Genomic DNA, 22,831 nt, shown 5'->3' on the forward strand with positions numbered 1-22,831 from the left:
TGGGGACCATGCCGGGGTCCATTAAGAGAGCTTGATCGGACGCACATGTGTGTGCTGGTTTGTTTTTGAATGTTTAGATAAGATGTTTGAGGGTGGGTCCGGTGCTGGACATCAAAGTCCCGGTCGATAATACGATTCTCCTCTGAATTTGAAGCCATGCCTTTCTTAATATCAGACCAATTGGCTCAAGGTTGTCATGTGGTGCAGATGAATGCACCATGCGGTGCCTGAATAGACTGGGCAAGCCTCTGTGGAGCATTGCTGTGGCCTCTGTGCCTCCCTCCTGTTCCTGGACATTGCACTGTGTTAATGATTGCACTTTTTGGCCCGCCTCACTCCATGCCTTTTGGGGATTGCTCTAAGGCGACTTAATGTAGTATTGTACCAACATAGGGATGCGCTATGGATTAAAACTTGACAATGTAAATACCATCTTGAACAAGCACACATATGCACAGAATCTGTGGTTTATCAGTATATTTTATTACTGAAGTGTTTTCTAGGGTTCGATTGCTGCAGCGAATATTTATGAAATAAAGAAATATCCACCTGTGTTTAAATATCGTCATACTTAAAAGGTGTGAAGCAAATTGCTTCAGCATTTTGTTCAAGTTGCATCCATCTCTTCCACCTTTTACATGCGGTCTCGAGGCGTGCGGCTCGCTCGGCGCTCAGTTGGTCATCTCCAGTCCCAGCCTCGGTGAGACTCCACCCCTTTACGAGCATCGGACACCTTCAGCAGCACAACAAAGCATGTGTAGCTCCGCAGCATTGTTTCTCCTCTGAGCGTGCGGAATATTGTATTTTGTCGGATTTTGCGCCGTTTGCTCTTCCATTGATGCTAATCCCAGAGTAGGTAAGCCAAGTTTGATATGTGCGTCGGTCGGGCGGTGGGGATGAGTTGGTGTTTATTTGTTTTGTTGTACATTCGGCGCCATTTTCATACACAGATTTGTTTAAATACCCCGGCACGCTGGCCCGATACAGCCTCTGACTTCTGTGTAGGCTTAGCCTGAAAAAAGTTGCAAATTTAACCCGTTTTAAGATCTATTATCATGCGAATTTTGAGCGATTATTTCTTAAAGCAAATTAAAGTTGCACTGCATAAATGTTGCCCGATTAAAACAGCCTAGTAGCAGTACTAGAACATCCCCATAAATCAGAAGCGCTCCGTATCAGTTCACACATCCATGTGTTGTTTTAGTTAAAAAAAATAAAAATGAATGGGCATGTAAGTTATCACTGTGTTCACAGAGGACTCACTGTTTTAACATTTTTAAGAAACTTACAGTTTGCAAAAAAAAATGTTTGTTTACACAATTAGGTATATTATAAAGTTATGTAATGGTTGATTAATGTATGATATGCAAGGATGAATGATGACTATATGGGGGAAAACGCTGAATATATTTTCTGAAAACATTTTCTGTTTTCAGTTTCCTTCATTCTTTCTATTTAACAACGGCTCATTGTCACATTAAGTACACAGAGGTCTGATGATCAGTGTCACTCGTTACAGTAATCCTAAATTAAGATTAAGAACCGACGGAAAGGCGACAGGATTGCCCTATTTTGTTTTCTAAATAATTCACATTTTAAGTAGTTATCATTCCAGATAATGCACTTCTGTGTCTTCATGTCAGGAATGGGTGTTCTTGAATTCTTCTCTGTGAGGTGTGTTACAGCTATTTTCAAGAATCTGTCAGATGTTATTGTTGTTTTTCCGGGCTGCTTCAGAGATGGCATCGCTCTTGGATTAAATTTTCTGCTTGAGATGACTTGCTTTTACCCCCAATATGAGTAAATGGGTTAAAAATATCCATCTTTGCTGCAGGGCAGCATATGTGCATGTGGGTCTGTTAATGTGTGTGTGTGTGTGTGTGTGTGTGTGTGTGTGTGTGTGCGTCTGTGCGGGCGTGCATGCCTGTACTACCCATAACGCACTTAAGAGAAGAAACTCATCCAATAAGCCTCATCTCCATTGATGATACCACTGGATATATATAGTCAGATAATCTTTTATGAAGAGCTGCAGATATGACGTAGGGAGGATGAGGGAGAGGCAGCATTAGTGGAGTAGTAACTGGTGTGGCTTGCATGACAAACCCATGTAAACACAGAGGTTAAAACATGACAGAGATAAGACCCGGGTGCCCGGGGTCTCCTGTAATGCTGAATCAGCAGTTTCGTGAACACCGAGCTGCTGAAGTGATGCTGAAGGATGTTTTTGGCCCCGCTGTGTGAGAGTGAGGTCACTGAGGTCCCAGAAGAGCTTGCTGGTGTTAATCCTCTTTTGGGAGTTATGATGCATTTGTGCAGTTAGACTACTACTCTGTTGTGTGAGCATTACTAAAGAGGAAAGCGACTCCACATGCTATAGAGTTGTTTGAGCTTGTCTTCATGAATGAGGCAGTCTGCGGATAAGACTGGTATAAAAACCTATTAAAACCATCATACTTTACATAATCTTCACACAAAATATGAAACAGTAGAATCACTTTATATATTACTTTAAATATAGTAAATAGAGTTCAAATAGAGTATAGAGTTACAGTACTCCAAACCTTTAAGAAAAGACTTTTACTATCTGGATTTTTTGTGTCTCACATAAAAAAAGAATACTTCTCTCACAATGTGCTCTAATGTACATATATACTATTTTGTCAATGTGGTTTGGCTAAGGTGATGTTGGAGATGGATTCAGAATTGCTTTCAGGGCAACCGCAGTAAATCAATCACGCTACTTCATTCTTTTCCCATGTTGGTTCATGTTACAGCATCTGGCTCACAGACCATCTGTGTGTATTGATTAGTTTAGAACTGGGTTTGGGGTAGGATTACACAGAGGACTAGACTGAAGTAACCCTACGTAGCTAAAAAGCTTTTTGTTGGGCATCACCCGGTACTCAAAGGATACATGTTGCCGCACTGTCCATGATTGCAGAACTTTATTCGTAGTTTGACCACATTGTTTAAGGGTTTGTCGCTCCATAATCTTACATGCATTCAGTATTGTGTTGCACCAAACTATCGTCTAATGAAAAGGTCATGTGTACACTATAAAGACTTAAGACATTCAGTGCTGGCCCATTTTGCGTGTATGCACGATGCTGCTTGGCAGGCTTGTATGTTTTAACTGATCATGCAAACAGTTTAGCTAGGTACGTGTTAGTATGTGTGTTGGCATGTGTGTATCTGTGTTTACTCGGAGAGGTTAATAGGAGCCACCATGTGGCCATAGGTCAGATATCTTGGCTTTCAGTTCATTTCTGTTGATTGTCTGCCAGGTAGGCGGGGCTCCACATAAAACCATGAATCAGCACAGCTGATTGCAACTTCAGCCAGCTTTTCTCTCTCTCCCACACACCAAGAGACACACACAGATGCATGCACACGCATAGAGGCAGACTGAAAGACCGAGAGAGACAGAGCATCAGAGTGGAGGGAGACAGTGAGATAGATACTGTAGGCAGGTAGATGGATAGAGATAATCTCACTTGGTCACTTGGGGGCTGATTAACTCTAAACTCCTTCTAATTCCTTAAGCCTACTCGCAGTACCCAGGAAACATGCTTTCTTTTTGTCCTACCATTCATCCAGGGTAACATTATTGTGTATTTCATGTTATTTGTCAGTCAGTGACCAGTGTGGAGAAGGAAGGTTCATTGAATTCACTCAAAGCAAATAAAATCTCTCTCTTGATGTCTGATAAACTAGTCTGAGCTCTGCGGCTCTGCACACATGTATGCTCATGTGCATATGGGTGTTGTGTGCAGTGCGCTGTGAACAGAAATAGATATGAGCTTGTCTGTAAAGGCTAACTAATGAGTCCCTGCATCCTGAGTACATGTAGCTATTTATATACTATACCTCCTCCTCCTCCTTCTTCTCTGCAAGCTCTTCCCCATTTACTGCTTTTGTCTCATCTTGTCACACCGATATACGCCCACGAACACACGCAAAGCAGCGGCGCTACATCATCACTGGCAAATAAAATGAAGGCGCTGGTATCTGAACAAATTCCTGAATATATTGAAACAGCAGTTAAGTCATCATGTCAGCATCAATTCAAAATGAGAACGGTTAATGAACTTGATCTCACACTGTTGGTGATCCTTATATTTTACCGACATTATGCAACTATTTTATCTTAAAAATCAGCTTCCAAATTATTTTGATGCTGATTTGTAATAAGGAGAATAATGCTTTACAATACTCCGTCACACGCCACCGGCTACTGTTCTTCAACTTAACACTCACATTGGTCCCAAATGATCATGCAGGTCCAACGAAAATATGACGGCTGAAATGGCTTGGATGAAAGTGATGTGGGGAACTGAAATGAATGAATTTACTGTTTATCAGACCACAAATGTAACAAGAATTAGGCTTGGAAAACGATTGAAACAGGAGCGGAGTGTTTGTGGGGGCCAGGCCTAACACAAACACAACTACATAACTTTATTCAATGATTTTTGTGAAACTGGATATTTAATGGAGAAGATTACTCAGCGATTTACAAAGTTTTCTGATGGACATATAGCTTTACTGCTACTCACTGTTGCTGCCGTCTGCTAGTTAACTCAGCTAGCCATGCAGCTAGGTCCTTTTAGCTGACCCTGCCTGGACTGGAACCTGTGCTTACACTGCTCGCAAAGGACCTTTGGAACACAGGGAGGAGAAAGTCCTGAGGCACAGGTCAGGATAACCCATGGGAGAGAATCGGCTAATAGAACCACTAATTGCATGGCTAACTGAGCTAATGAGCTAACAGCAGCCACAGGTACCAGCAGATAGCAACTACTAGGGATGTGTAAAGCTATCTGTCCATCAGGATACTCCATAAACCACTGACAGTTAAGGCAGAGCAAAACATAAATTCTTGCATCAATAGATTTCTGCAAAACACACGTCATTTAAAATCATCATCATCATCATCATCCTGTGGCAATGATGTGATTCACCGTGCCATGCCAAGAATCTTTGTCCCTCATTGACTTTCAGGGTTTTCAATTGCATGTTCTCTGTCTCTCCCAATAAAATCAATGTAATTGAGTGGTCTTCAGAAGGGCACAGAATATTTGAACTTCTAAAGTCAGGTAAAATGTGACATTTCCTTTAGGTGAAATACGCTGAGTCAAATCAAATTTCAAATGGTCTTCCTGCAGGAACATCAAATTCAAATAAGAGTCACTAAAACTCTAAATCAAATGATTATTCAACTCCAGCCCTGGCATTTGCACCTGATCCAGCAGCTCTGTTTGAGCTCAGTCTTGCTAGAGGGTGGCCTACTTCATCTATAATTTAGCTCATTAGAGACAGTAATTATGTAGGATTTAGGGCAGGGTTTCTTTTAACAGTACAGCAATATTTCATCTAATTACCTCCATCCCCAAAAAACGTATTATGTGAGATTGATGCTGTATTGAGAGCTCCTATGGTGTGGCTATCGCTATCTCAATCAGTCATGATGCAGGTTAGGTCCTGCTCAGCTGGCTGATAGCAGAGATGTTAGATAGGAAGCACAAAATGGAGGAGGCAGCAGACACAAGCTCAGCTGGTCCATTAGGAGTATGTCTGTTTCCTGACAATCACAATTGAGATGACGGAGCATTAAAAGACCCAGAGGAGCCCGTGAGCATTGATGCATACCGGTGTGTGTGTGTGTGTATATATGTGTGTGTGTGTGTGTGTGTGTTTGGTGACCTAGGGAATAGGCCTATGGGGGGTCCTGCGGGGGGAAGGGTAGGCAGGATTAGTTATAGTGTGCACCGCAGTTATTGGTCACTGGACACAAACAATGGGAGGGCTAAAGAGGATTTGGTCTGTGTGCGTACCCCCCCCCTCCTGCTGTCCTGTAGTGCCAGTGGGAAGTGCATGGTATAGAGAGTCATGCTGCACCCTTTGGGGCGGCCCTGTACATCTGGAAGATTGGCCTGTCTGCTTGTCTAGCATCACCCCTCCCCCACGCCATACAAGGCAGGGTGGGACTTGAACTACATATGGAAGAGACAAACACAGCCACATTAAGTCACCAATTAGACAGCGCATACTCCAGACAGGATGCAAACCAGTCTCATCAAAGACAAAAATTGATTGTGATGTTAGTCTGATAAATCTCGCTTTGGAGAGGTGTAGCTTGATTACATAATACCTGCAGTGTATTTCAGTCAGTTGTGTGATTCGATCAGCTGGTTAGAGGTTTCTAAATATACCAGATCTGTCCTCATGCTGCCACACCGGTGAATTAAAACCGTATGGGTTAGATTGCAAGGCCCTTTTTGTAACTTTGAAGCACATCATTGTACAATAAGTCAGTTAAGCAAGGATGTTTACACTGTTGGGTATTGGCAGCAGTTTGAAAAGGACAGAAGGCAACATTTGCTGCTACATATAGTAAAGTTCTGTTTTGAAATAGACCATATGGATAAAAGCTTCACTGTATATGTAATGTAGCCCGATCATCATACTTATCATCACGTAAGATTTTTAGATTCAATAACAATGGGCCTCATTCATGAACCGTTCTTACGAACAAATTTGTTCTCAAGTCCCACTTATGAAGATTTTACGAAGATTGTGGCATTCATGAATTTTTTCTTATCTAGGATTTTTTCTTAGGCAAGAACAAATCCTACGAACACTCAGGAGTACTCTTACGCACATTTCAGTGCCGAAATGTTGGCATGGTTGTGTTTTCTTCTCTTGTGTAGTTCAATAAAATGCAATATTACAGTAATAATTCTGTCATATTTATTCATTTATTTATTCATTTCATATTTTGGGTAATTTACAAAGAATTTAAATTCTAAAATAAATTAAATGTGCCAATGATTTAAGATAAATCAAGTAAATTGGAAACATGCCATCAATTAGTAACCCCCCCCACCATATTTATAAGTGGCATTTCTCCATCCAAGGCCCGCAAAACAATGGCATATATATTGCTCCTGCGGCTTTCATTAATGTAAGAACACAGCTGTGAACAATTCTGAGGCTTACGAACGAGTTGGTGAATCTGACGTAGGGTTTTTTTAAGGAACCTCTTAAGAACAACTTAAGAAATAATCTAAGAAGATTCTTAAGAAGATATTGGTGAATGAGGCCCAATGTATTGCTGATATTGATTTTTCATTAGCAGTTTCTAAAATTGGGTTTTTAAATCATCGTAATCATCGTGACCACAGTAGTTGCTCTGCAAATTCTTGTGTATATTGGTCTGCACGTCTATATGCTGATACTTATATCTGTGTTAAGCTAATATCAGCCGATATCTTGGCCTATCCTAATACACGAATAACAAGAAATAACCAGACAGAAATTTGCATTTTTAGCCAATTAAGCAATTTGAGTACATGAGAAAGTCAGTTGTCACATCAATGCAAAAATATGTATCTATATTTTCCATGAAGCAGTCTTTCTCATTGGTTTGCAGTACTGCCCCCACAGTGATCTAATCCACTAATCAATACTAACAATTTATTGACCATTTTGTGTCATTTCATGGTATATATCATCATGATACCTAGTGCTGGTACCTTACATGACCTCCACAGAATGGGTTTGTGTGCGATGAAGAGCCGCGCATGTTTGGCGATGATCCAGGCGGTGCTAATACGCAGCCCCTGTGCAGAATGCCTCCTTTGTGTCAGTGAGATTTAATGAGTCTGCGATAGGCCGCGTTGCGAGCTCACCATCAGAAACTCCATGTAGACACAGACACACTCTTCAACAAGGAAGCCTATTGTGTGATGAAGTGATGTTTGTGTATGTGTGTGTAAGTATGTGTGTTTGAGTTGGTGTCTATAATGTGTGGGTGGCAGTTGGCTTCGTGTTTTATGGAATAAGTCTCATTGATGCCACTCAAAGTGGGCAAGTAACAATAATTTAAAGCAGACTTATTGTAGAAAAAATGCCTGTGGTAAATTGATCTCGCTTAGATCGTCAGTTTAAATGATTCAGTATTAAGTGAGAATAATGAAGAATGCATACAGATTGACCTATTTGCATGATAAAAAAAAAAGATAATAATGTCTGTTATTGTCATCATCATGTATTGCAAAAAATCAAAACAATTGGGCCTATTGTTATTGAAGATTTAACAAAAAATAATATTTTTTGTTTGTAGAGATACATCTAATAATTCTTACTATTGATTAATTTAAAATTACCAATTTTGGGATAAATGGATTAATTATTTGAATTTTTATTTGTAAAAATTGTGAAAGAGACAAGGTCCTGAAAATGTTTTTTTTTCTCTGATCAGCTGTTAAAAGCTTAGAGATATTCGCTTGCACATAACACAAAAATAATTCAGGAATCTAGAATCTGAGAACCGTAGTACAAGTTACTTATTGGATCAGCATAGTATAGTCCATGTGTTACATTTGCTTGCCATTGTGTTCTACACACAGTCTATTAGTCCACTGCTCCTAATCTTGTTTGTTGTATTCCAAGTATAGCTGTGCTGTGCAATGTCACACTCTGTACAGCACCGTGACCTTTCTCCATCTCTGACTCCCTTCTGTTCTCCTTCCCAGTGGCTACCATGACAACAGAGGCGAGTGCAGTGAGCGAGGCAGACACTGAGGGCAAGCAGAAGGCCAGCAGCGCCAAGCCCGAACCTGAGCCAGAGAACAAGCAGAAGCCAGAGGCGGCCGCGGCCGAGCCGGAGGGGGAGAAGTCGGGCAAGAAGGCCCAGGAGCAGGCCTCTGAGCCTGGGCCAGCTGGTGTAGCTACCTCCCCTGAGGAGGACCAGCTAAAGCCTCGCACCCGGACCTCTGCTGGTAAAGGCCTGTCTCGCCTCTTCTCCTCTTTCCTTAAACGGCGCTCACAGTGCTCTGAGGGAGAGGGGTTTGAGGTAGAGAAAGCCAGAGAGGAAAAGGCAGACAAGGAGGAAAAAGCTGACAAGCCAGAAGAGGAAAAGGAGGAAGAGGTGAAAGGTGAAGAGAAGGAGGCTAAAGTAGAGGAGGCAACATCTGAGGCAAAAGAGGTTAAAAAGAAAGAGGAAAAAGAAGAAGAGAAAGAGGAGAAAAAGAAAGAGGAAGAAAAGGTTGAGAAGAGGGGAAGTAAAAAGAAAAAGAAAGAAGCCAAGAAGAAAGGAGAGAAAAAGGATGAAGACAAGGTGAAACAGGAGGAGGAGAAAAAGGAAGAGGAAAACTTGAAAAAGACAGAGGAGCAAAAAGAGGAGAAGAAGGCAGAGCAGACTGTAGAAAAGGGGGAGGAAAAATCAGAGACAAAAGAAGAAGAAAATAAGGAGACTGCTGAAGTTAAAGAGAAGGGGGCAGAAGCCGGGAAGAAAGAGAGTAAAGACGAGGAAAACATTGACAAGAGGGTTGCAAAGAAAAAAGAGAAGGAGGAAAAGGTAAAGAAGAAGGAAGAAGAAAAAGCAAAGAGGAAAGCTGAGGAAGAAGAGAGGGTAAAGAAGAGGGAGGAAGAGAAAGCAAAGAAGAAAGAGGAAGAAAAGGTGAAAGAGGCCGAAAAAGCAAAGAAGAAAGAAGAGGAGAAGACAAAAAAGAAGGAAGAGGAGAAATCAAAGGAGACAAAAAAGAAAGAAGAGGAGAAAACAAAGGAGACAAAGAAGAAAGAAGAGGAGAAAACAAAAGAGTCAAAGAAAGAAGAGGAGAAGGCAAAGGAAGAGGTAAAGAAGACAGAAAAGGAAAAGGAGGAGGAAAAGACAGAGGACAAGCAAAAGAAGGAAGAGGAAAAGGGGAAGAAAAAAGAGAAGGGGAAGAACAAAGGAAAGAAGGAGGTGAAAGGTTCAAGTGAGGAGCAGGTGAAAGCCCCTATTGCTGCTCCAGAGCCGGAGCTTAAAACTGAACCAGACGTTGAACAGGCTCCTGATCAGCACTCAATAAGCAGCGCAGAGACCCAGGTGAGTCTGACACTAACAGCAACCAATTAGCTTAGCTTAGCATAAAGACTGGAAAACAGTCTGGCAATGGAAAGAAAATCCACCCACTAATAAGAGTTAACCCTCCTTTGTTAAATCTATGAAAAAAATGAAGACTAACTTCTTTTTTTTATCTTTGGACAGAGCCACACTAGCTCTTTCCAGCTGCTTTCAGTTGCTGTGCTAAGCTAAGCTAACCAACTTCATATTCAATGGACAGAGTGTGATATCTATCTTCTCATCTAACTCTGGGCAAGAAAGTGAATAGGTGCATTCACAAAAGTTTAGCTTTTCTTTTAATCATGAGGGTTCAAAGCAGGGCAGACGTCTTGACAAAAATCTGCAGAGAAAGGTCATAAACTGAGCCCTCCTGTATAGAAATTCATGCTGCAGATTTGACTGTAGTAGAGGAACACATGTTTTTTTTTCTTCTAATGAATATTTTATGATGTGGACAGCTTGCTCAGCGAAAGGAGCTGTGCTGCTTGGAGCTGAAAGCTTGGTCTGATGATCCATGCTGGTCTTGACTAGAGCTAGCATCAACAGCAGTATATGCTGTTTACTGGGTTGTATTGATTATAGCGCTGTCATCATGTGAAAACAAAGTACATTGTGTCCTCCCCATTCTTTTTTTATCTGAATCTGACATCCTTTCTGAATGTCTTGACTCTGCCAGCCACCACAAGAAGAACACAAGGAAGAAGCTGAGATAAAGAAGGAGCCTGAAGTAGAGGAAGAAGCGAAGAAGGAGGATACAGAAACAAAAGAAGAAGAACCAGCAAAACAGGAGAAAGAAGGCAAAGTAGAGGATAAAGGAAAGGAGGAGGCAAAGGAGAAGCCTGCAAAAGAAAAGAAGACAGAGAAGAAGACAGAGAAGAAGACAGAGGAGGCTAAAGGCTCCAAACGTCAGAAAACCATGCAATGCAAAGTCATCTTACTGGACGACACTCAGTTTGAGTGTGAACTTGATGTAAGAGACCACCCTGATTATAGTAATGACTACCATCCCTGTTAAAGACACGTTAATGAATATTCCTTTGTCCTTTCTTTCTCATGTAGAAACATGCTAAAGGCCAAGAACTTATAACAAAGGTGTGTGACCATGTCAACCTAATGGAGAAAGATTACTTTGGCCTTGCTCACTGGGACACACCGACCAACAAGGTAGGTTGTGTTTGTCTGCATCTGTCATTTCAGGTCCTCTGCAAATGCATAATAAATATTTAAGATGACACTGGCCAGAAATTGGTTGTAAGCAGTTGGTCATTTCTTTCCCTTATTTTCCGCAGACATGGCTGGAAGCCACCAAAGAGATCCGGAAGCAGGTTTCAGGTGCTGTGTACGAGTTTGCATTCAGTGTGAAGTTCTACCCACCTGATCCGGCACAGCTCACTGAAGACCTCACCAGGTGAAAATTGCTAGTTTTAAAGAAGTAGTTTTGATGTTTGGAATCCACTGTTTCGCAAAGACATAACATCTTATATTGTGAGATTTAGAGGTGCTGGCAGGCCTATATAATTCCCCCTACTTCCAGTCTCTCTGCTGAGCTAAGCAGTGTGATCTCAATGTTCTCATATAACTCCCCAAAATGCTACTACAGTAAAATCTCTTAAAAAACATATTCAAGCTTTTGTCTCCTGAAGTTAACTTATTTTTCCCTCTTGCATCTTTCACAGGTACTACCTGTGTCTTCAGCTGAGGAAGGACATTATGCGTGGTGTTCTACCCTGTTCCTTTGTCACACTGTCCCTGCTGGGCTCCTATGTAGCCCAGTCAGAGCTTGGGGAGTATGACCCAGAGGTCCATGGAACAGATTATGTTAAGGACCTGACCCTGGCCCCCGGACAGAGCAAAGAGCTAGAGGAAAAAGTAATGGATCTGCATCGCACATACAGGTAAACACAGGGGATGGGCATCGACCGGAACAACATAGTGAAGGCTTTCTTTAGTTAGTCAACAATTGTGCAACTTGTAACTAAAATGTGTGTCATCACAAGTCAGCAGACAGTTTCTATAACTATTTAAATAACTGATTTTAAGAGTCCTTCAAATAATAATGCATCATTTAAAAGACCCTTTTTTTCTGTTTTTCCAGGTCAATGAGTCCAGCCCAAGCAGACATGTTGTTTCTGGAAAACGCCAAGAAACTCGCCATGTATGGAGTTGACCTGCACCAAGCCAAGGTAGGGATTTGTTTGAATTATTTTGCCTGTTTAGATGAATGTTGTGTGGCTTACCTGGTGGTGCAGGTTTTTCATGGACATTTTAAAATCCTAAAGTCCATAGTTTAAGTATGCACCAATTTCCTTTAATTTTTAAAATGCCTGTCATTGTTTGGCAAAGGCCTGCGTGTATTGCATTAGTAGCATCCAGATTTTAATTACAAAATTGATGTCAGCCCCCCTCCCTTCAGAAAAAAGGAGAGATTAATAACAATTCAAACTCCATGACCTCAAAACCCAAGTCCTCATAGTGTGAGAAAGTCTGCCTCCCAGTGACTGTTTATAGTAATTGCAATGAGACAATATCATAACCGTTGTTCACCCCGTTCTTATGTGTGCAGGATCTTGATGGTGTCGACATCACACTGGGGGTTTGCTCCAGTGGTCTGATGGTTTACAAGGACAAGCTTAGGATCAACCGTTTCCCTTGGCCCAAAGTGCTCAAGATCTCTTACAAACGCAGCAGCTTCTTCATCAAAATCAGGGCATCAGAGGTAAATCGGAATTTACATTTTTAAATCATATGTTTTTTTTAAATTAGGACAATTCATACCTCCCTTATCTGTTACCTTAGTTTTAAATTGTATGAACTTCTATTTATTACCTATAGATAACTACTATATTTACACATGGACTCATGTCACTGGAGCCATTCCTTGAATTTGTTTTATGTTTTTGTACTGAATTTACCACAGCGTTATTACACTTATGATACCACTGTGGGATTATGATAATCCCATTGTTGTGTTTCATGTTTTTTTTTAACTGGTTGGGATTTTTTAACTGGTTGGGATTGTAGTTGATGTTCTTTGTCTATACATATAGACTTAAAGTGACTCAACAATCAACTGGGTTAATCAATTTAAGTTACCTTGATTTAAACAAAATAACACAGACCGCAATTCAGGTTTTGGTTCTAGACAAATCTGTAACTTCCATCTTAATATGTGCAATTCAAATACATTTCATTAAACACATTTTTAGAATTTTAATTTAAGACATCATTTTTAGAGGTGACAGGGTTTAGAGTTTGTTCTTTCAACCCAGCTCAGGGATATTTGTGAGGTTTTGTGTGGCATGGCGGAGTCAAGTCATCAACATAAAGCCATTATGTTCAACCTTTACATTTTTTGACTTCTGACTTTCTTTCTTCACTTACAGCAAGAGCAGTATGAAAGCACAATTGGCTTTAAACTGCCCCACTACAAAGCCTCAAAGAAGCTGTGGAAAGTTTGCGTTGAACACCATACCTTCTTCAGGTGAGACCAGGTCGCTCTCGCCTTATTTTCAACGACACTTGCCTGCCTGGCAACAGAGGTCATCCTCTGTTCTGACTATTCCCTGGATAATTGGCTAACTGGTCTCTGCAGCTTAATCCCTATATTGGCTCGCTGACAATTTAACCACAGAAGAAAAGCTACCCATGCAAGCCGTGGTCCTGACCTTAAATTAAACCTCAAAGATTTTGTCTACTTAATAAGATGAAGATCAAAGTTGTTGCTAACCTTGTTGCATAACAGTGACACTTTGAAGATACAACACAATTTATGTTTGAACTCCTGCTACAGGCTTGGTCAGTTTAATAAATTACATTTTGGGAAGATGAAAATTAAACAAATGCTTTTTTCTCTCTCAGGGTTCCAACAGTAGAGCCCCCCACATCACGTCGCTTCCTCGTCTTGGGCTCCAAGTTCCGGTACAGTGGGCGCACTCAGGCCCAGACCCGCCAGGCCAGCTCCATGATTGACCGCCCAGCCCCTCGTTTCACACGCTCTGCAAGCAAGAGGCTGTCCCGTAACCTAGACGGAGGTATGTGTGTTCAAGTGTGTGATACGCTGTTGGAATCGCACATGAATCTCGCATTAGAAATACAGGTTCGATAAGCTGCTCTCTGACTTGTTTCACTCTTGTAGCTGGAGATGAAACTCTCCAGTTCCTGCAACGACTCTCCACATCAACCAGGTCTGAGGTTGATGATTGGTCACTGATGTTGACATCTGACAAACCCCAGCCATCTCATGAATTCCCAGGTACCAGGAGCTGTGTGGAGATGCACCGGCCGTTTTTTTTTTTTTTGCATATTTGCAGCATTTGTTTTATTCTTGCTAGCAAACAGCCTTTTCACATCATTTAACATACTCATTCATTGTGGCTCATTTGCTTTAATGGCGGTAAACCTATTAAAAGGTTGCTTGTCAGCTGTGGCACAGATGGTTAACTTGTCAGAACGCTGACCTTCTTTGACATGTGGGTAATGTCACCCACCTTGCTTTCCCTGGAATTATCCCAGGGTACCGTTGGTCACTGAAAGTAAGGAGTTTCCTCACTAAGTTAACCTCTCACAGGCATTTCCAGTCATGAGGCTGCTGTTCCTCATTTGTTGGCATTTCCAGAAGTTGATGCTTGAAGTATGCTGCACATTGGCTTTCATTTTCTTCTCGCTTGCACAGTCTGAGTTACTTGTTGCTGCTCCAGTGGCTGTCATTAAACCAGGATAAAGCTGGTACTTGAACATCAAAAAAGAATAGACAGTTTTGGCCTTTTTATCCATTCTTGTTTGTGTGAAGCATGTGAGCCATTTTTCATTCAGCTTTGTACTAACCTCGGCTTACTGTACTCCCAATAGTCTGCTACAAATGCCTGGCATCTGGCTTTGTTAAAAAACACGCTTGAAGCACTGTGAAGCATTCACAGTGGCTGTCATCTCTCCAGCACAACCATTACATAACCACCATCGCCTCATCGTCTCTTTACAGCCAGAGAGAAGTCTGAGCAGTCTTTTGTTCAGTCCGGGCAGGCCGGGCAGTCTGTTCGCACAGTAACAGTGACCTGGCAGGACACCGACATTGTGCAGAATAGCTCTCAAGCCATCATCCAGACAGACAGTCAGCCGTGGCAGGAGCTGGCATCTGATGAGCAGCAGCAGCAGAGGAGAAAGGAAGACGAGTGGTCTGCTCTGCTGCTTCGTTACCCTCCTTTTCCATTTGTCCCACCATCTGATTATGTGAAACAGACAGGTATTTTTTGGTTGAAATCTGAACCCAGAATGAGTAAATCTGCTACTTTGACTTGGATTTTGAAGAAAATGCATCTAAATTTTAATTAATTCCAGCATACTTGCGCTTAATTAATTATGTCACTACTTATACACTGCATTATCCTTAAAGGCCTCTATAGAAACCAAGCATGTGGTGCTATTCTGCCGCATGTTTTCGAGCATGTGCAGATTGAGGCTCTTGTGTGATTGCTGATCTGGAATGAAATTGTTCATTTTTGTTTCTCTGATGTTGTCAGCTAAGCTCAGGTTGGCAAAAGCGAGCTCTATGGACAGACTATTGCAACCAGCACTGAAACAGCAAGATGATTGGTACCTTTACTTTGACCGAATCTTCAGCCTGTCCTCACTTGAGCGTACTGACAAATCATGTGAGTTTCCAGGTGAAGAAAAAATGACCTGCAGTTTGAATACTGTTGTACGAAAAGACAATTTCATGGTGTATTGTTTTACTCTCCCCTTTACTCCTCCCAGTCTCTTCTGTAGCTCATTTCCAGCTCCAGCAGGAGGATAAGCAGGGAATGTATGTGGCAGAGCAGGAACTGACCAATGAGCAGGTCATTGAGAGGCTGCAGGAAAATGTGACCTTGATAGATCAGCTGACAGAAATGCATATTTTGGAAAGGAGGTTGAAGGAAGTGAGGGTTTTAGAGGAAAGGCTCCAAGAAATGGATGAAATGGCAGAGATACTTGAGGAAGCAATAGAAGAGGAATTGGGTAAGAAGGAGGTAGATAAGTTGAGGGATGAAGAGGGAGATTTGGAGCTGGAAGAACAAATACAAGCTAGAGAAGTAGCTAAAACAGTGTTGAAGAAATCAGTGAAAAGAATACAGGAGGATGAAGTGGATGAACTAGAAGAGGAGATAAAGCGAGTGTTTTTAAAAGGCTTGATACCTGAAGAGGAAGAGGCTGAGGTGAAGCAGGAGAGTCTAGAAGAGGTGAAAGATTTGAGCTTGTTAGATGATAGTTTGACAGAAAGGCTACGACAGATTGAAAAAGAATGGCAGAACGAGGTGGAAGAGAAGTCTGGCTCTTCAGATGTCGTCACTACCACTTCTGTAGTGTCATACCAGAAGGTGGAACGTAGGACTAAGAAGAGGGTATCTATTGTAGATGAGAGGGGGCCAAGGCGGGAGGAAACTGAAGAAGTGCAGATACAGACTGGTGTCAGGTCAGAGGAAAGCTTAGAAAAAGATGAGAAATGGCGTGAGACAGAAATACTAGAGGAGATAACTGAGAGAAAAGTCTCAGAGAGGCTTCAGCCTGAGGTTAAAACTCAGGTGGCAGATAAGGACGTCTGGTTTATACTTCTTGACCGCCTTCTATACAAAGCTGTTTTCATACCACCAGGTACAGTATTTCAATCCTCTACTAATGCCTCTAATATTGTAATATCACTACTACTACTATCACTGCAATTGCCTTTACTAATATTTTTTATGCACAGTTTACATTAAAAAATGTACAGTTACACTTTACATCTCCATCATCTTTCTATTGAATGTAAAGAGGGTTTTGCTTTGAAACTTTAACAGGTTGGCTTCTAACTTGTTTTGATGGCTTTTTCCTTATCTTATAAATGTTATTTAACATGTATGGAATGGCTGTCTGCGCTGGGTATAGTTTGGGGTTATATTCAGGTGGAATCAGTGTAGTGAAAGTAAGGACCATATCGCATATATAAAGAATGCATTCGATGTAGTTGTCCTAATGGTGCAAAAGGGGTAAGAAAATGGATATCACAAGATTAGAAACAATCTCAGCCTTCGTTTTCTGGTGAATCTAGGAGAAGTGGGTACATTTAAAGGGTGGTATTTGAGTTACCAGAATGAAAATTAAAGATCCCATATTGTAGACAGAATCAGATCAGTATGTACAGAGTACATGTATACAGAGTTGAATAAGCTTAAAACAGACTGACCTACACAGTACATTCCTCTTAAAATACTGTGCTTGTGGTCACAAACCAATATTAACATATTAACCAATTTTTTCGTGCTTTTGCTGAAATTGTACTTGTCAGCGGCTACAGTGAGATGTGTGGAATGATGACTGTGGATTTGCAGTCTTGGAATTTGTCTATTGCAAGTGAGAGTAACCCCTTTACTGTCATCATTAGTTACCACCGTGGAAAGTGCTCAGGTGATTGAAGGCGAGTATTACACCTCAACGACTGCGATTACAACAGTTGAGGAGGAAACAGAGGTGATAGTGGAAGAGAGAAAAATAACAGAGGAGGGGGTATGGCGCACACCAGAGATCTCACCACCACAGACTGTCACAGAAAGAGATGATGACTGGTTTGTGCTGCTGGATGTTATTTCCAGAGGAACACCTTATGTACCACCAGGTACTCCTCAAACCCCCTGTACTACTTTTCAGATCTCGTGCTTTACTCTGTGCTTTCTCGCTATATGTAGTAAGTGTATGTTACTGCTTGTGTTAAAAGACTTTCTTCTGACTCTGCTCACATCAGTTACACTGAAGGAAAGAGACGCACTGGATACAAAAAGTTTTGTCTCTGTGGCTCAAACTGCACCTGATGTGGAGATTAGAGAAGTAGTAGCTGAAGAAAGGAAGATTATACAGGAGGCACCAAGACTTCTACAAGAAATCCCACAGCAGCCAGTGACAGACAGGGACGATGACTGGTTTCTGTTGCTGGACGTTGTTCCCAGAGAAACATCATATGTACCACCAGGTATTGCTAAAATCCCTCCACTGCTTCGCAGCAATTATCCTGAGCTTTGCAGATGCTCTTATCCTTAAATCCTCCTTTCTGTCCATAGTGTCTGAGGATTATTTTTATCCCTTTTGTCTTAGTTGCTGTTGCACAGCGTGTTGAAGTGTCTCCAGAAGAACGCGTCTCCTTGGTTGAAACAACAACTATTGAGAGGATAGAAAAAAGAATGGAAGTTGTGGTAGCAACCACTGAAATAAAAAAAGATTTGAGTGAAAAGCAAGAAGTTGTTCTGCCACAGGCTGTGAGAGAGATAGAAGATGACTGGTTTGTGCTGCTGGACGTTGCCACTAGAGAACCATCATTTGTACCACCAGGTATTGTTGGCTTTCCCTACAGTCTTTACAAGCTTATTTTGCAATTTTTGATGTCTCACAATACTTTATTCTGTTTGTCGTTAGTTACCATGGGCGATTATGCTCAGGTCTATCGTGAAGAACGAATTGCTACTGTTGTGGAAACGATTCCTCCTACGACTGCAATGGAAGCAATAACAGTAGAGTCCAGGAAGGAGGTTGTAATTGAAGAGGTTGTGGTGCGGAAGGTGGACAAGAAGTTTCCCACACTTATTATTTCAGAGCGAAAAGTATCCCTAAGAGAAAGAGATGATGACTGGTTTGTGCTGCTGGATGTTGTCCGTAGAGAACCATCATTTGTGCCACGAGGTATTGACAACTGCCAGTTGTGGTTACAAGCTTATTTTGTACTTTTTGGTTGACGTGTATTTCTTACAATACTTACTCACTCTGTCTGTTATTAGTTACTGTGGCCGAGTACTCTCAGGTTCATCCCGAAGAAAGAATTTCTACTGTCGTAGAAACTATAACTGTTGAGTCCAGGAAGGAGTTTGTAGTTGAAGAGACTGTGCTGCAGAAGGTTCCTAAGCAAATTATTCCAGAGCAAAAAATATCCCAGCCAATCAGTGAAAAAGAAGATGACTGGTTTGTGCTGCTGGATGTTGCCGCTAGAGAGCCATCATTTGTGCCACCAGGTATTGTTGACATTCCCTCCAGTCTTACAAGCCTATTTTGTCATTTCTGTGGGCTGCAATGGCTTTCTTACAATATTTGTTCATTTTGTTTGTCATTTGCAGCCATGGTTGCACAGGTCTATCGAGAGGAAAGAATTTCTACTGTGGTGAAAACAAAAACAGTAGAGTCCAGGAAGGAGGTTGTAGTTGAAAAGATTGTGGTGCAGATGGAGGACATAAATCTTCCCAAGCAAATTATTCAACAAGCAATATCCCAGCCAATCAGACAAATAGATGATGACTGGTTTATCCTGTTGGATGTTGTTTCCAGAGAAGCTGCCTACGTCCCTCCAGGTAACCACAACCTTCAGTTGTCTTTATTTTTAAGAGTTTTATCACACCAAAAAAAGTCTGGGTGTCACAGAAACTATACAAAGATTATTTACATTATTAAAGCCAGATTCCTCTCTTCTGACTGAAGCTTGAGTACAAGTTCTGATGGTTTCAGTTTCTCCAGCAGTGCCAAGACAAATTTATCAGTGTTGAGTGTTCAACCTAAAATTGAAGAGATACCATAGAGCAGAGGCTGCAACAGGTTGATCTTGACCAGATTAGACTGCAGCTTTCCCAGCCACTGCCTGATATATAATTGCACCCTGTCAGAATTCACTCTGAAACGTTTACTTTATTTGCCTGCAGATTCTTAACATTTTGTTTGAACATGTTTGTGTCACTCAGCTTCTTTGACTCTGTTGTCTGTTTGTGCCAGTTACTCCTGTTAAGATTATTCCTGATATGAGGAAATCATTTGAGATTGAGGTGAAAACCACAGAGACGACAACATTGAAGAAGACCATAATTATTGTGGACAGCAGACAAGATGAGACACGTCCGTCTGAAATTAGCCAAATTGCACCTCCGTCAGAGAGAGAAGGAGGAGATGATTGGTTCATCCTGTTTGACATCATTCGTGAAAAGCCCCTTGTCGTACCACCAGGTACCTTTCATTGCCAAAGGGTCTGCATATGCCTTGCTATAAAAATCTGGCAATTAAGTGGGTTGCATCTGCTGTGTTTTCATTTGCATCAAACCTCAAAGAGCTCTAGCAAATATAAAATATTAAATGAGTTTGTATCATATTTATTTACATTTACTTTGTATGTTAGTTGCTGTGGTTGAGCGTGTTGTGGATGTGGTGGCAGCCAAAACCATACCTGTACCAAAACCAACATTCACCATGGAAGACCTGAGGCCAACTGTGAAGTTGGTGGAGACTAAACCCCCACAACCGAGACAAGTGGATGATGACTGGTTTGTGCTGCTAGATGTTGCAACAAAAGCACCAGGTATTCAGCTGTGCTAATAACATGGTGTCAGTTACATAATTCGCTTTGTTCAGTATATGCATAGGTAGAATTCTGAATTGAGAGGGTTTTGTGTATTTCTTGCATTAGTTGCCGTGGACAAACTTGTCCGTATGCGTCCTGAAGTAAGACCAGCTAAAGAGATTGCAGCCATAGAGCAGAGGGCACTGCAGAGCATAACTATAGTGGAGGAGAGGCGGCGGCAGGTGAAGGTGGTACAGCAGAAACTACGTCCAGCAGTGAGAGAGGTGGAGGATGATTGGTTTATTCTTCTGGATTTGGCCACTAAGAAATCAGGTATAACCAAATTCATTTAGTCCAGCTATACCGTACATATGACCATTTCTATTTGATTTACAGAGCATAGTTACTCTTTGACATTTATCCACTGTGCCATTTCACTGCAAATGCAATTGTCGTAATATTTTGTACTTCATTTCCGGAATGACACCTGGTTGTTCATTTGTATTAGTCGCCGCACCTGAGCGTATCCAGTTCCCAGCAGAGAGGAGAGCTCAGACTGCTGTGGCCAAAACAAGGATCACAGTTTCTAAGACGAGACCACAGTTTGAGAAACGGATCCTGGAGGAAAGACGTCCCCTCCCACACACACATGTCAATGATGATTGGTTTGTTCTACTAGATGTTGGCGCAAAAGAGTCAGGTATTTTTCTTTTTGCGCATTTGGTTTTATGCTTTGCATATGCCTCAAATGGCTCAAACCTAGTCGCGCTTCCTTCGCTCCATGAAACGCTTATTAACATTTACAGGATACAGCGACATCTCTTCACACGGGAAAGTGTCCACAGATGCCAATGCACATTCACCGTCACTCAACGAGCTTTGACCGTGCTACATCACACTGATCGAAGAAATAACGCTTTCTTCATCTCACCTTCTCACCAGTTCAACCATCTCCTTGCAGCCTAACGTCATCTGCCTTTGCATCTAACGTCGGATTGAAACGACAACTAATCCACGCTTTTGCTCTCATTCCACTTTGTGGATATTTGCTTCTTGCCTGCCTCAGATTCATGTCCATTTTTAAAAGAGACTGAGCAGATCAGGTACAGTATACTCCTGCAGAGTGTGTGCTTATTTGGTCACAACAAGGCTGGAGAACGTAAGTATGATTTAACAGCTCGCATAGATGCACTTCATCGTATTACTGTATTCTTGTTTGTATCTGTATCCATTTACAATCCTGTCCTTGTATAAAAGATATTTCTTTTTTTAACATCAATTTTGTCTCTATTTTGTCTAGTGGTGATCACACAAAGTGGGAGAGGCACCCGTCCCGTCAGTGCTCCAGTCTTCTCACAGGCTGCTCTGGCAGAGGCGGGGATCCCCATGGCTCCTCTGGATCAGCCCCAGACCTCCACTCCAATAAAGACCAGCCGCAAGGACGAAAGAAGGCTGGAGGTGACTGTTGAAGCTGTGGAACCCTCAAAAATCGAGGCTGTGACCGAGAGCAAGGTATTAAATTTCTCTATTCTCTCTTTTACATACATTCTTGTGCCTTACAGGCTAGCTGGTGCCAGTTAAAGATCAACAAAATATTTGGTATGTGTCCTCATATTGATTGCCTGGGTGTTTTGATTGTATATAATGTTAGATAGAATATATACAGAACTCTTTTTAAAAAATATATAATTGCTTCATAGTCTTTAATAATAAAAGATGCTAAAGTAGCGAGCAGAGATTGTTCTCTGTGTCTGAGTGTGAACTGTGTCTCTCTTGCTGCTGTAGCCAGCAGTGTGGAGGGACCAGAGAGAAGTACACTCTTCACTGATAACCACCATCAATGGGGACATTCAGGTTAGTGTCAGGTGCTGGCCTCTTGCATGTCGGGTCCTCAGAAGACTTTATGGCTGAGATGTGAGTGTTAAAGCCACCAGGCAGAGGATGCTAACATGTGTTCCTCTCTCCTTCCCGGGGTAGAACGTGTCTGAGGCGATGAGCGTGGAGGTGGTGCGAATGCGAAAGGTCAGATTCTTAGCCACGTCTCCGTAGCCATTTTCCACCTCCATTCTGCTGATATCGAGCTCTCTCATCCAAAAGACTAATTTCACCCTCTTCTCATGTTGTGCTTCCATACGGCTAGGTCTTAGATGAAATCCACATCAGGTTCGACGCACATACAGCGTATTGTAAGAGGTAGAGAAATGCAAGAATAGATGGAATATAGAAGCAGATTATAGAACAACATAGGGAAGAGACTATGCTTGCCTCAGAGTACATAAAAGTTAACAAGACATTCATTTCTTCTCATTGCTTGCTGTTGTTGTAAACCCCGGAATGCACACATGCATGATATAGATGTATAGATTAAAGATTACTAAAAAGTGGCATGATAACTGCTGTTTATCACATTTCTGTCACTCCAGCATTCTTTATTTTCTCATAATAAACATAGAAAAATTAAGTCAGTTCTCTCGAGCCTTATCTTCTTTGCTTTTTTAGTACATACAGTTTTTTATTAGTTATATATCGCATGCTGACTCCTCACAGTTTTCTCCGTCTGTTGTATTAACACTGTAGTGACTTTTGTAGTATGCATGTCCGAAGTGTGGCAGTTTGATAGCCAA

The 22,831-nt window shown here is 41.6% G+C and overlaps 1 protein-coding gene across 17 annotated transcripts in view; it reads left to right on the top strand.

The window, feature by feature from the left end:
* The window catches only part of LOC115567493 (titin-like), a 36,571-nt gene that overhangs the window by 3,680 nt on the left and 10,060 nt on the right, over window positions 1-22,831 (top strand). For 7 of the 17 annotated variants that reach the window (XM_030394147.1, XM_030394144.1, XM_030394157.1 and 4 more), the window contains exons 2-27: window positions 8,541-9,874; window positions 10,569-10,862; window positions 10,952-11,056; window positions 11,182-11,300; window positions 11,569-11,787; window positions 11,988-12,075; window positions 12,456-12,608; window positions 13,276-13,373; window positions 13,751-13,923; window positions 14,028-14,144; window positions 14,871-15,131; window positions 15,409-15,540; window positions 15,644-16,519; window positions 17,289-17,519; window positions 17,646-17,870; window positions 17,993-18,226; window positions 18,311-18,574; window positions 18,670-18,900; window positions 19,003-19,233; window positions 19,649-19,876; window positions 20,046-20,225; window positions 20,334-20,540; window positions 20,716-20,907; window positions 21,508-21,719; window positions 21,993-22,061; window positions 22,185-22,229. In XM_030394147.1, coding sequence (XP_030250007.1) covers window positions 8,549-9,874; window positions 10,569-10,862; window positions 10,952-11,056; window positions 11,182-11,300; window positions 11,569-11,787; window positions 11,988-12,075; window positions 12,456-12,608; window positions 13,276-13,373; window positions 13,751-13,923; window positions 14,028-14,144; window positions 14,871-15,131; window positions 15,409-15,540; window positions 15,644-16,519; window positions 17,289-17,519; window positions 17,646-17,870; window positions 17,993-18,226; window positions 18,311-18,574; window positions 18,670-18,900; window positions 19,003-19,233; window positions 19,649-19,876; window positions 20,046-20,225; window positions 20,334-20,540; window positions 20,716-20,907; window positions 21,508-21,719; window positions 21,993-22,061; window positions 22,185-22,229 — 6,510 coding nt within the window. In that variant the 5' untranslated portion in view covers window positions 8,541-8,548. Of the gene's footprint in view, window positions 1-666; window positions 857-8,540; window positions 9,875-10,568; window positions 10,863-10,951; window positions 11,057-11,181; window positions 11,301-11,568; window positions 11,788-11,987; window positions 12,076-12,455; window positions 12,609-13,275; window positions 13,374-13,750; window positions 13,924-14,027; window positions 14,145-14,870; window positions 15,132-15,408; window positions 15,541-15,643; window positions 16,520-17,288; window positions 17,520-17,645; window positions 17,871-17,992; window positions 18,227-18,310; window positions 18,575-18,669; window positions 18,901-19,002; window positions 19,234-19,648; window positions 19,877-20,045; window positions 20,226-20,333; window positions 20,541-20,715; window positions 20,908-21,507; window positions 21,720-21,992; window positions 22,062-22,184; window positions 22,230-22,831 lie in introns of those variants that run through there. The other 10 variants (XM_030394149.1, XM_030394152.1, XM_030394151.1 and 7 more) reach the window with 8 other exon arrangements.

The sequence above is a fragment of the Sparus aurata genome, chromosome 17 (assembly GCF_900880675.1).
Source record: "Sparus aurata chromosome 17, fSpaAur1.1, whole genome shotgun sequence".
NCBI lineage: Eukaryota > Metazoa > Chordata > Actinopteri > Spariformes > Sparidae > Sparus > Sparus aurata.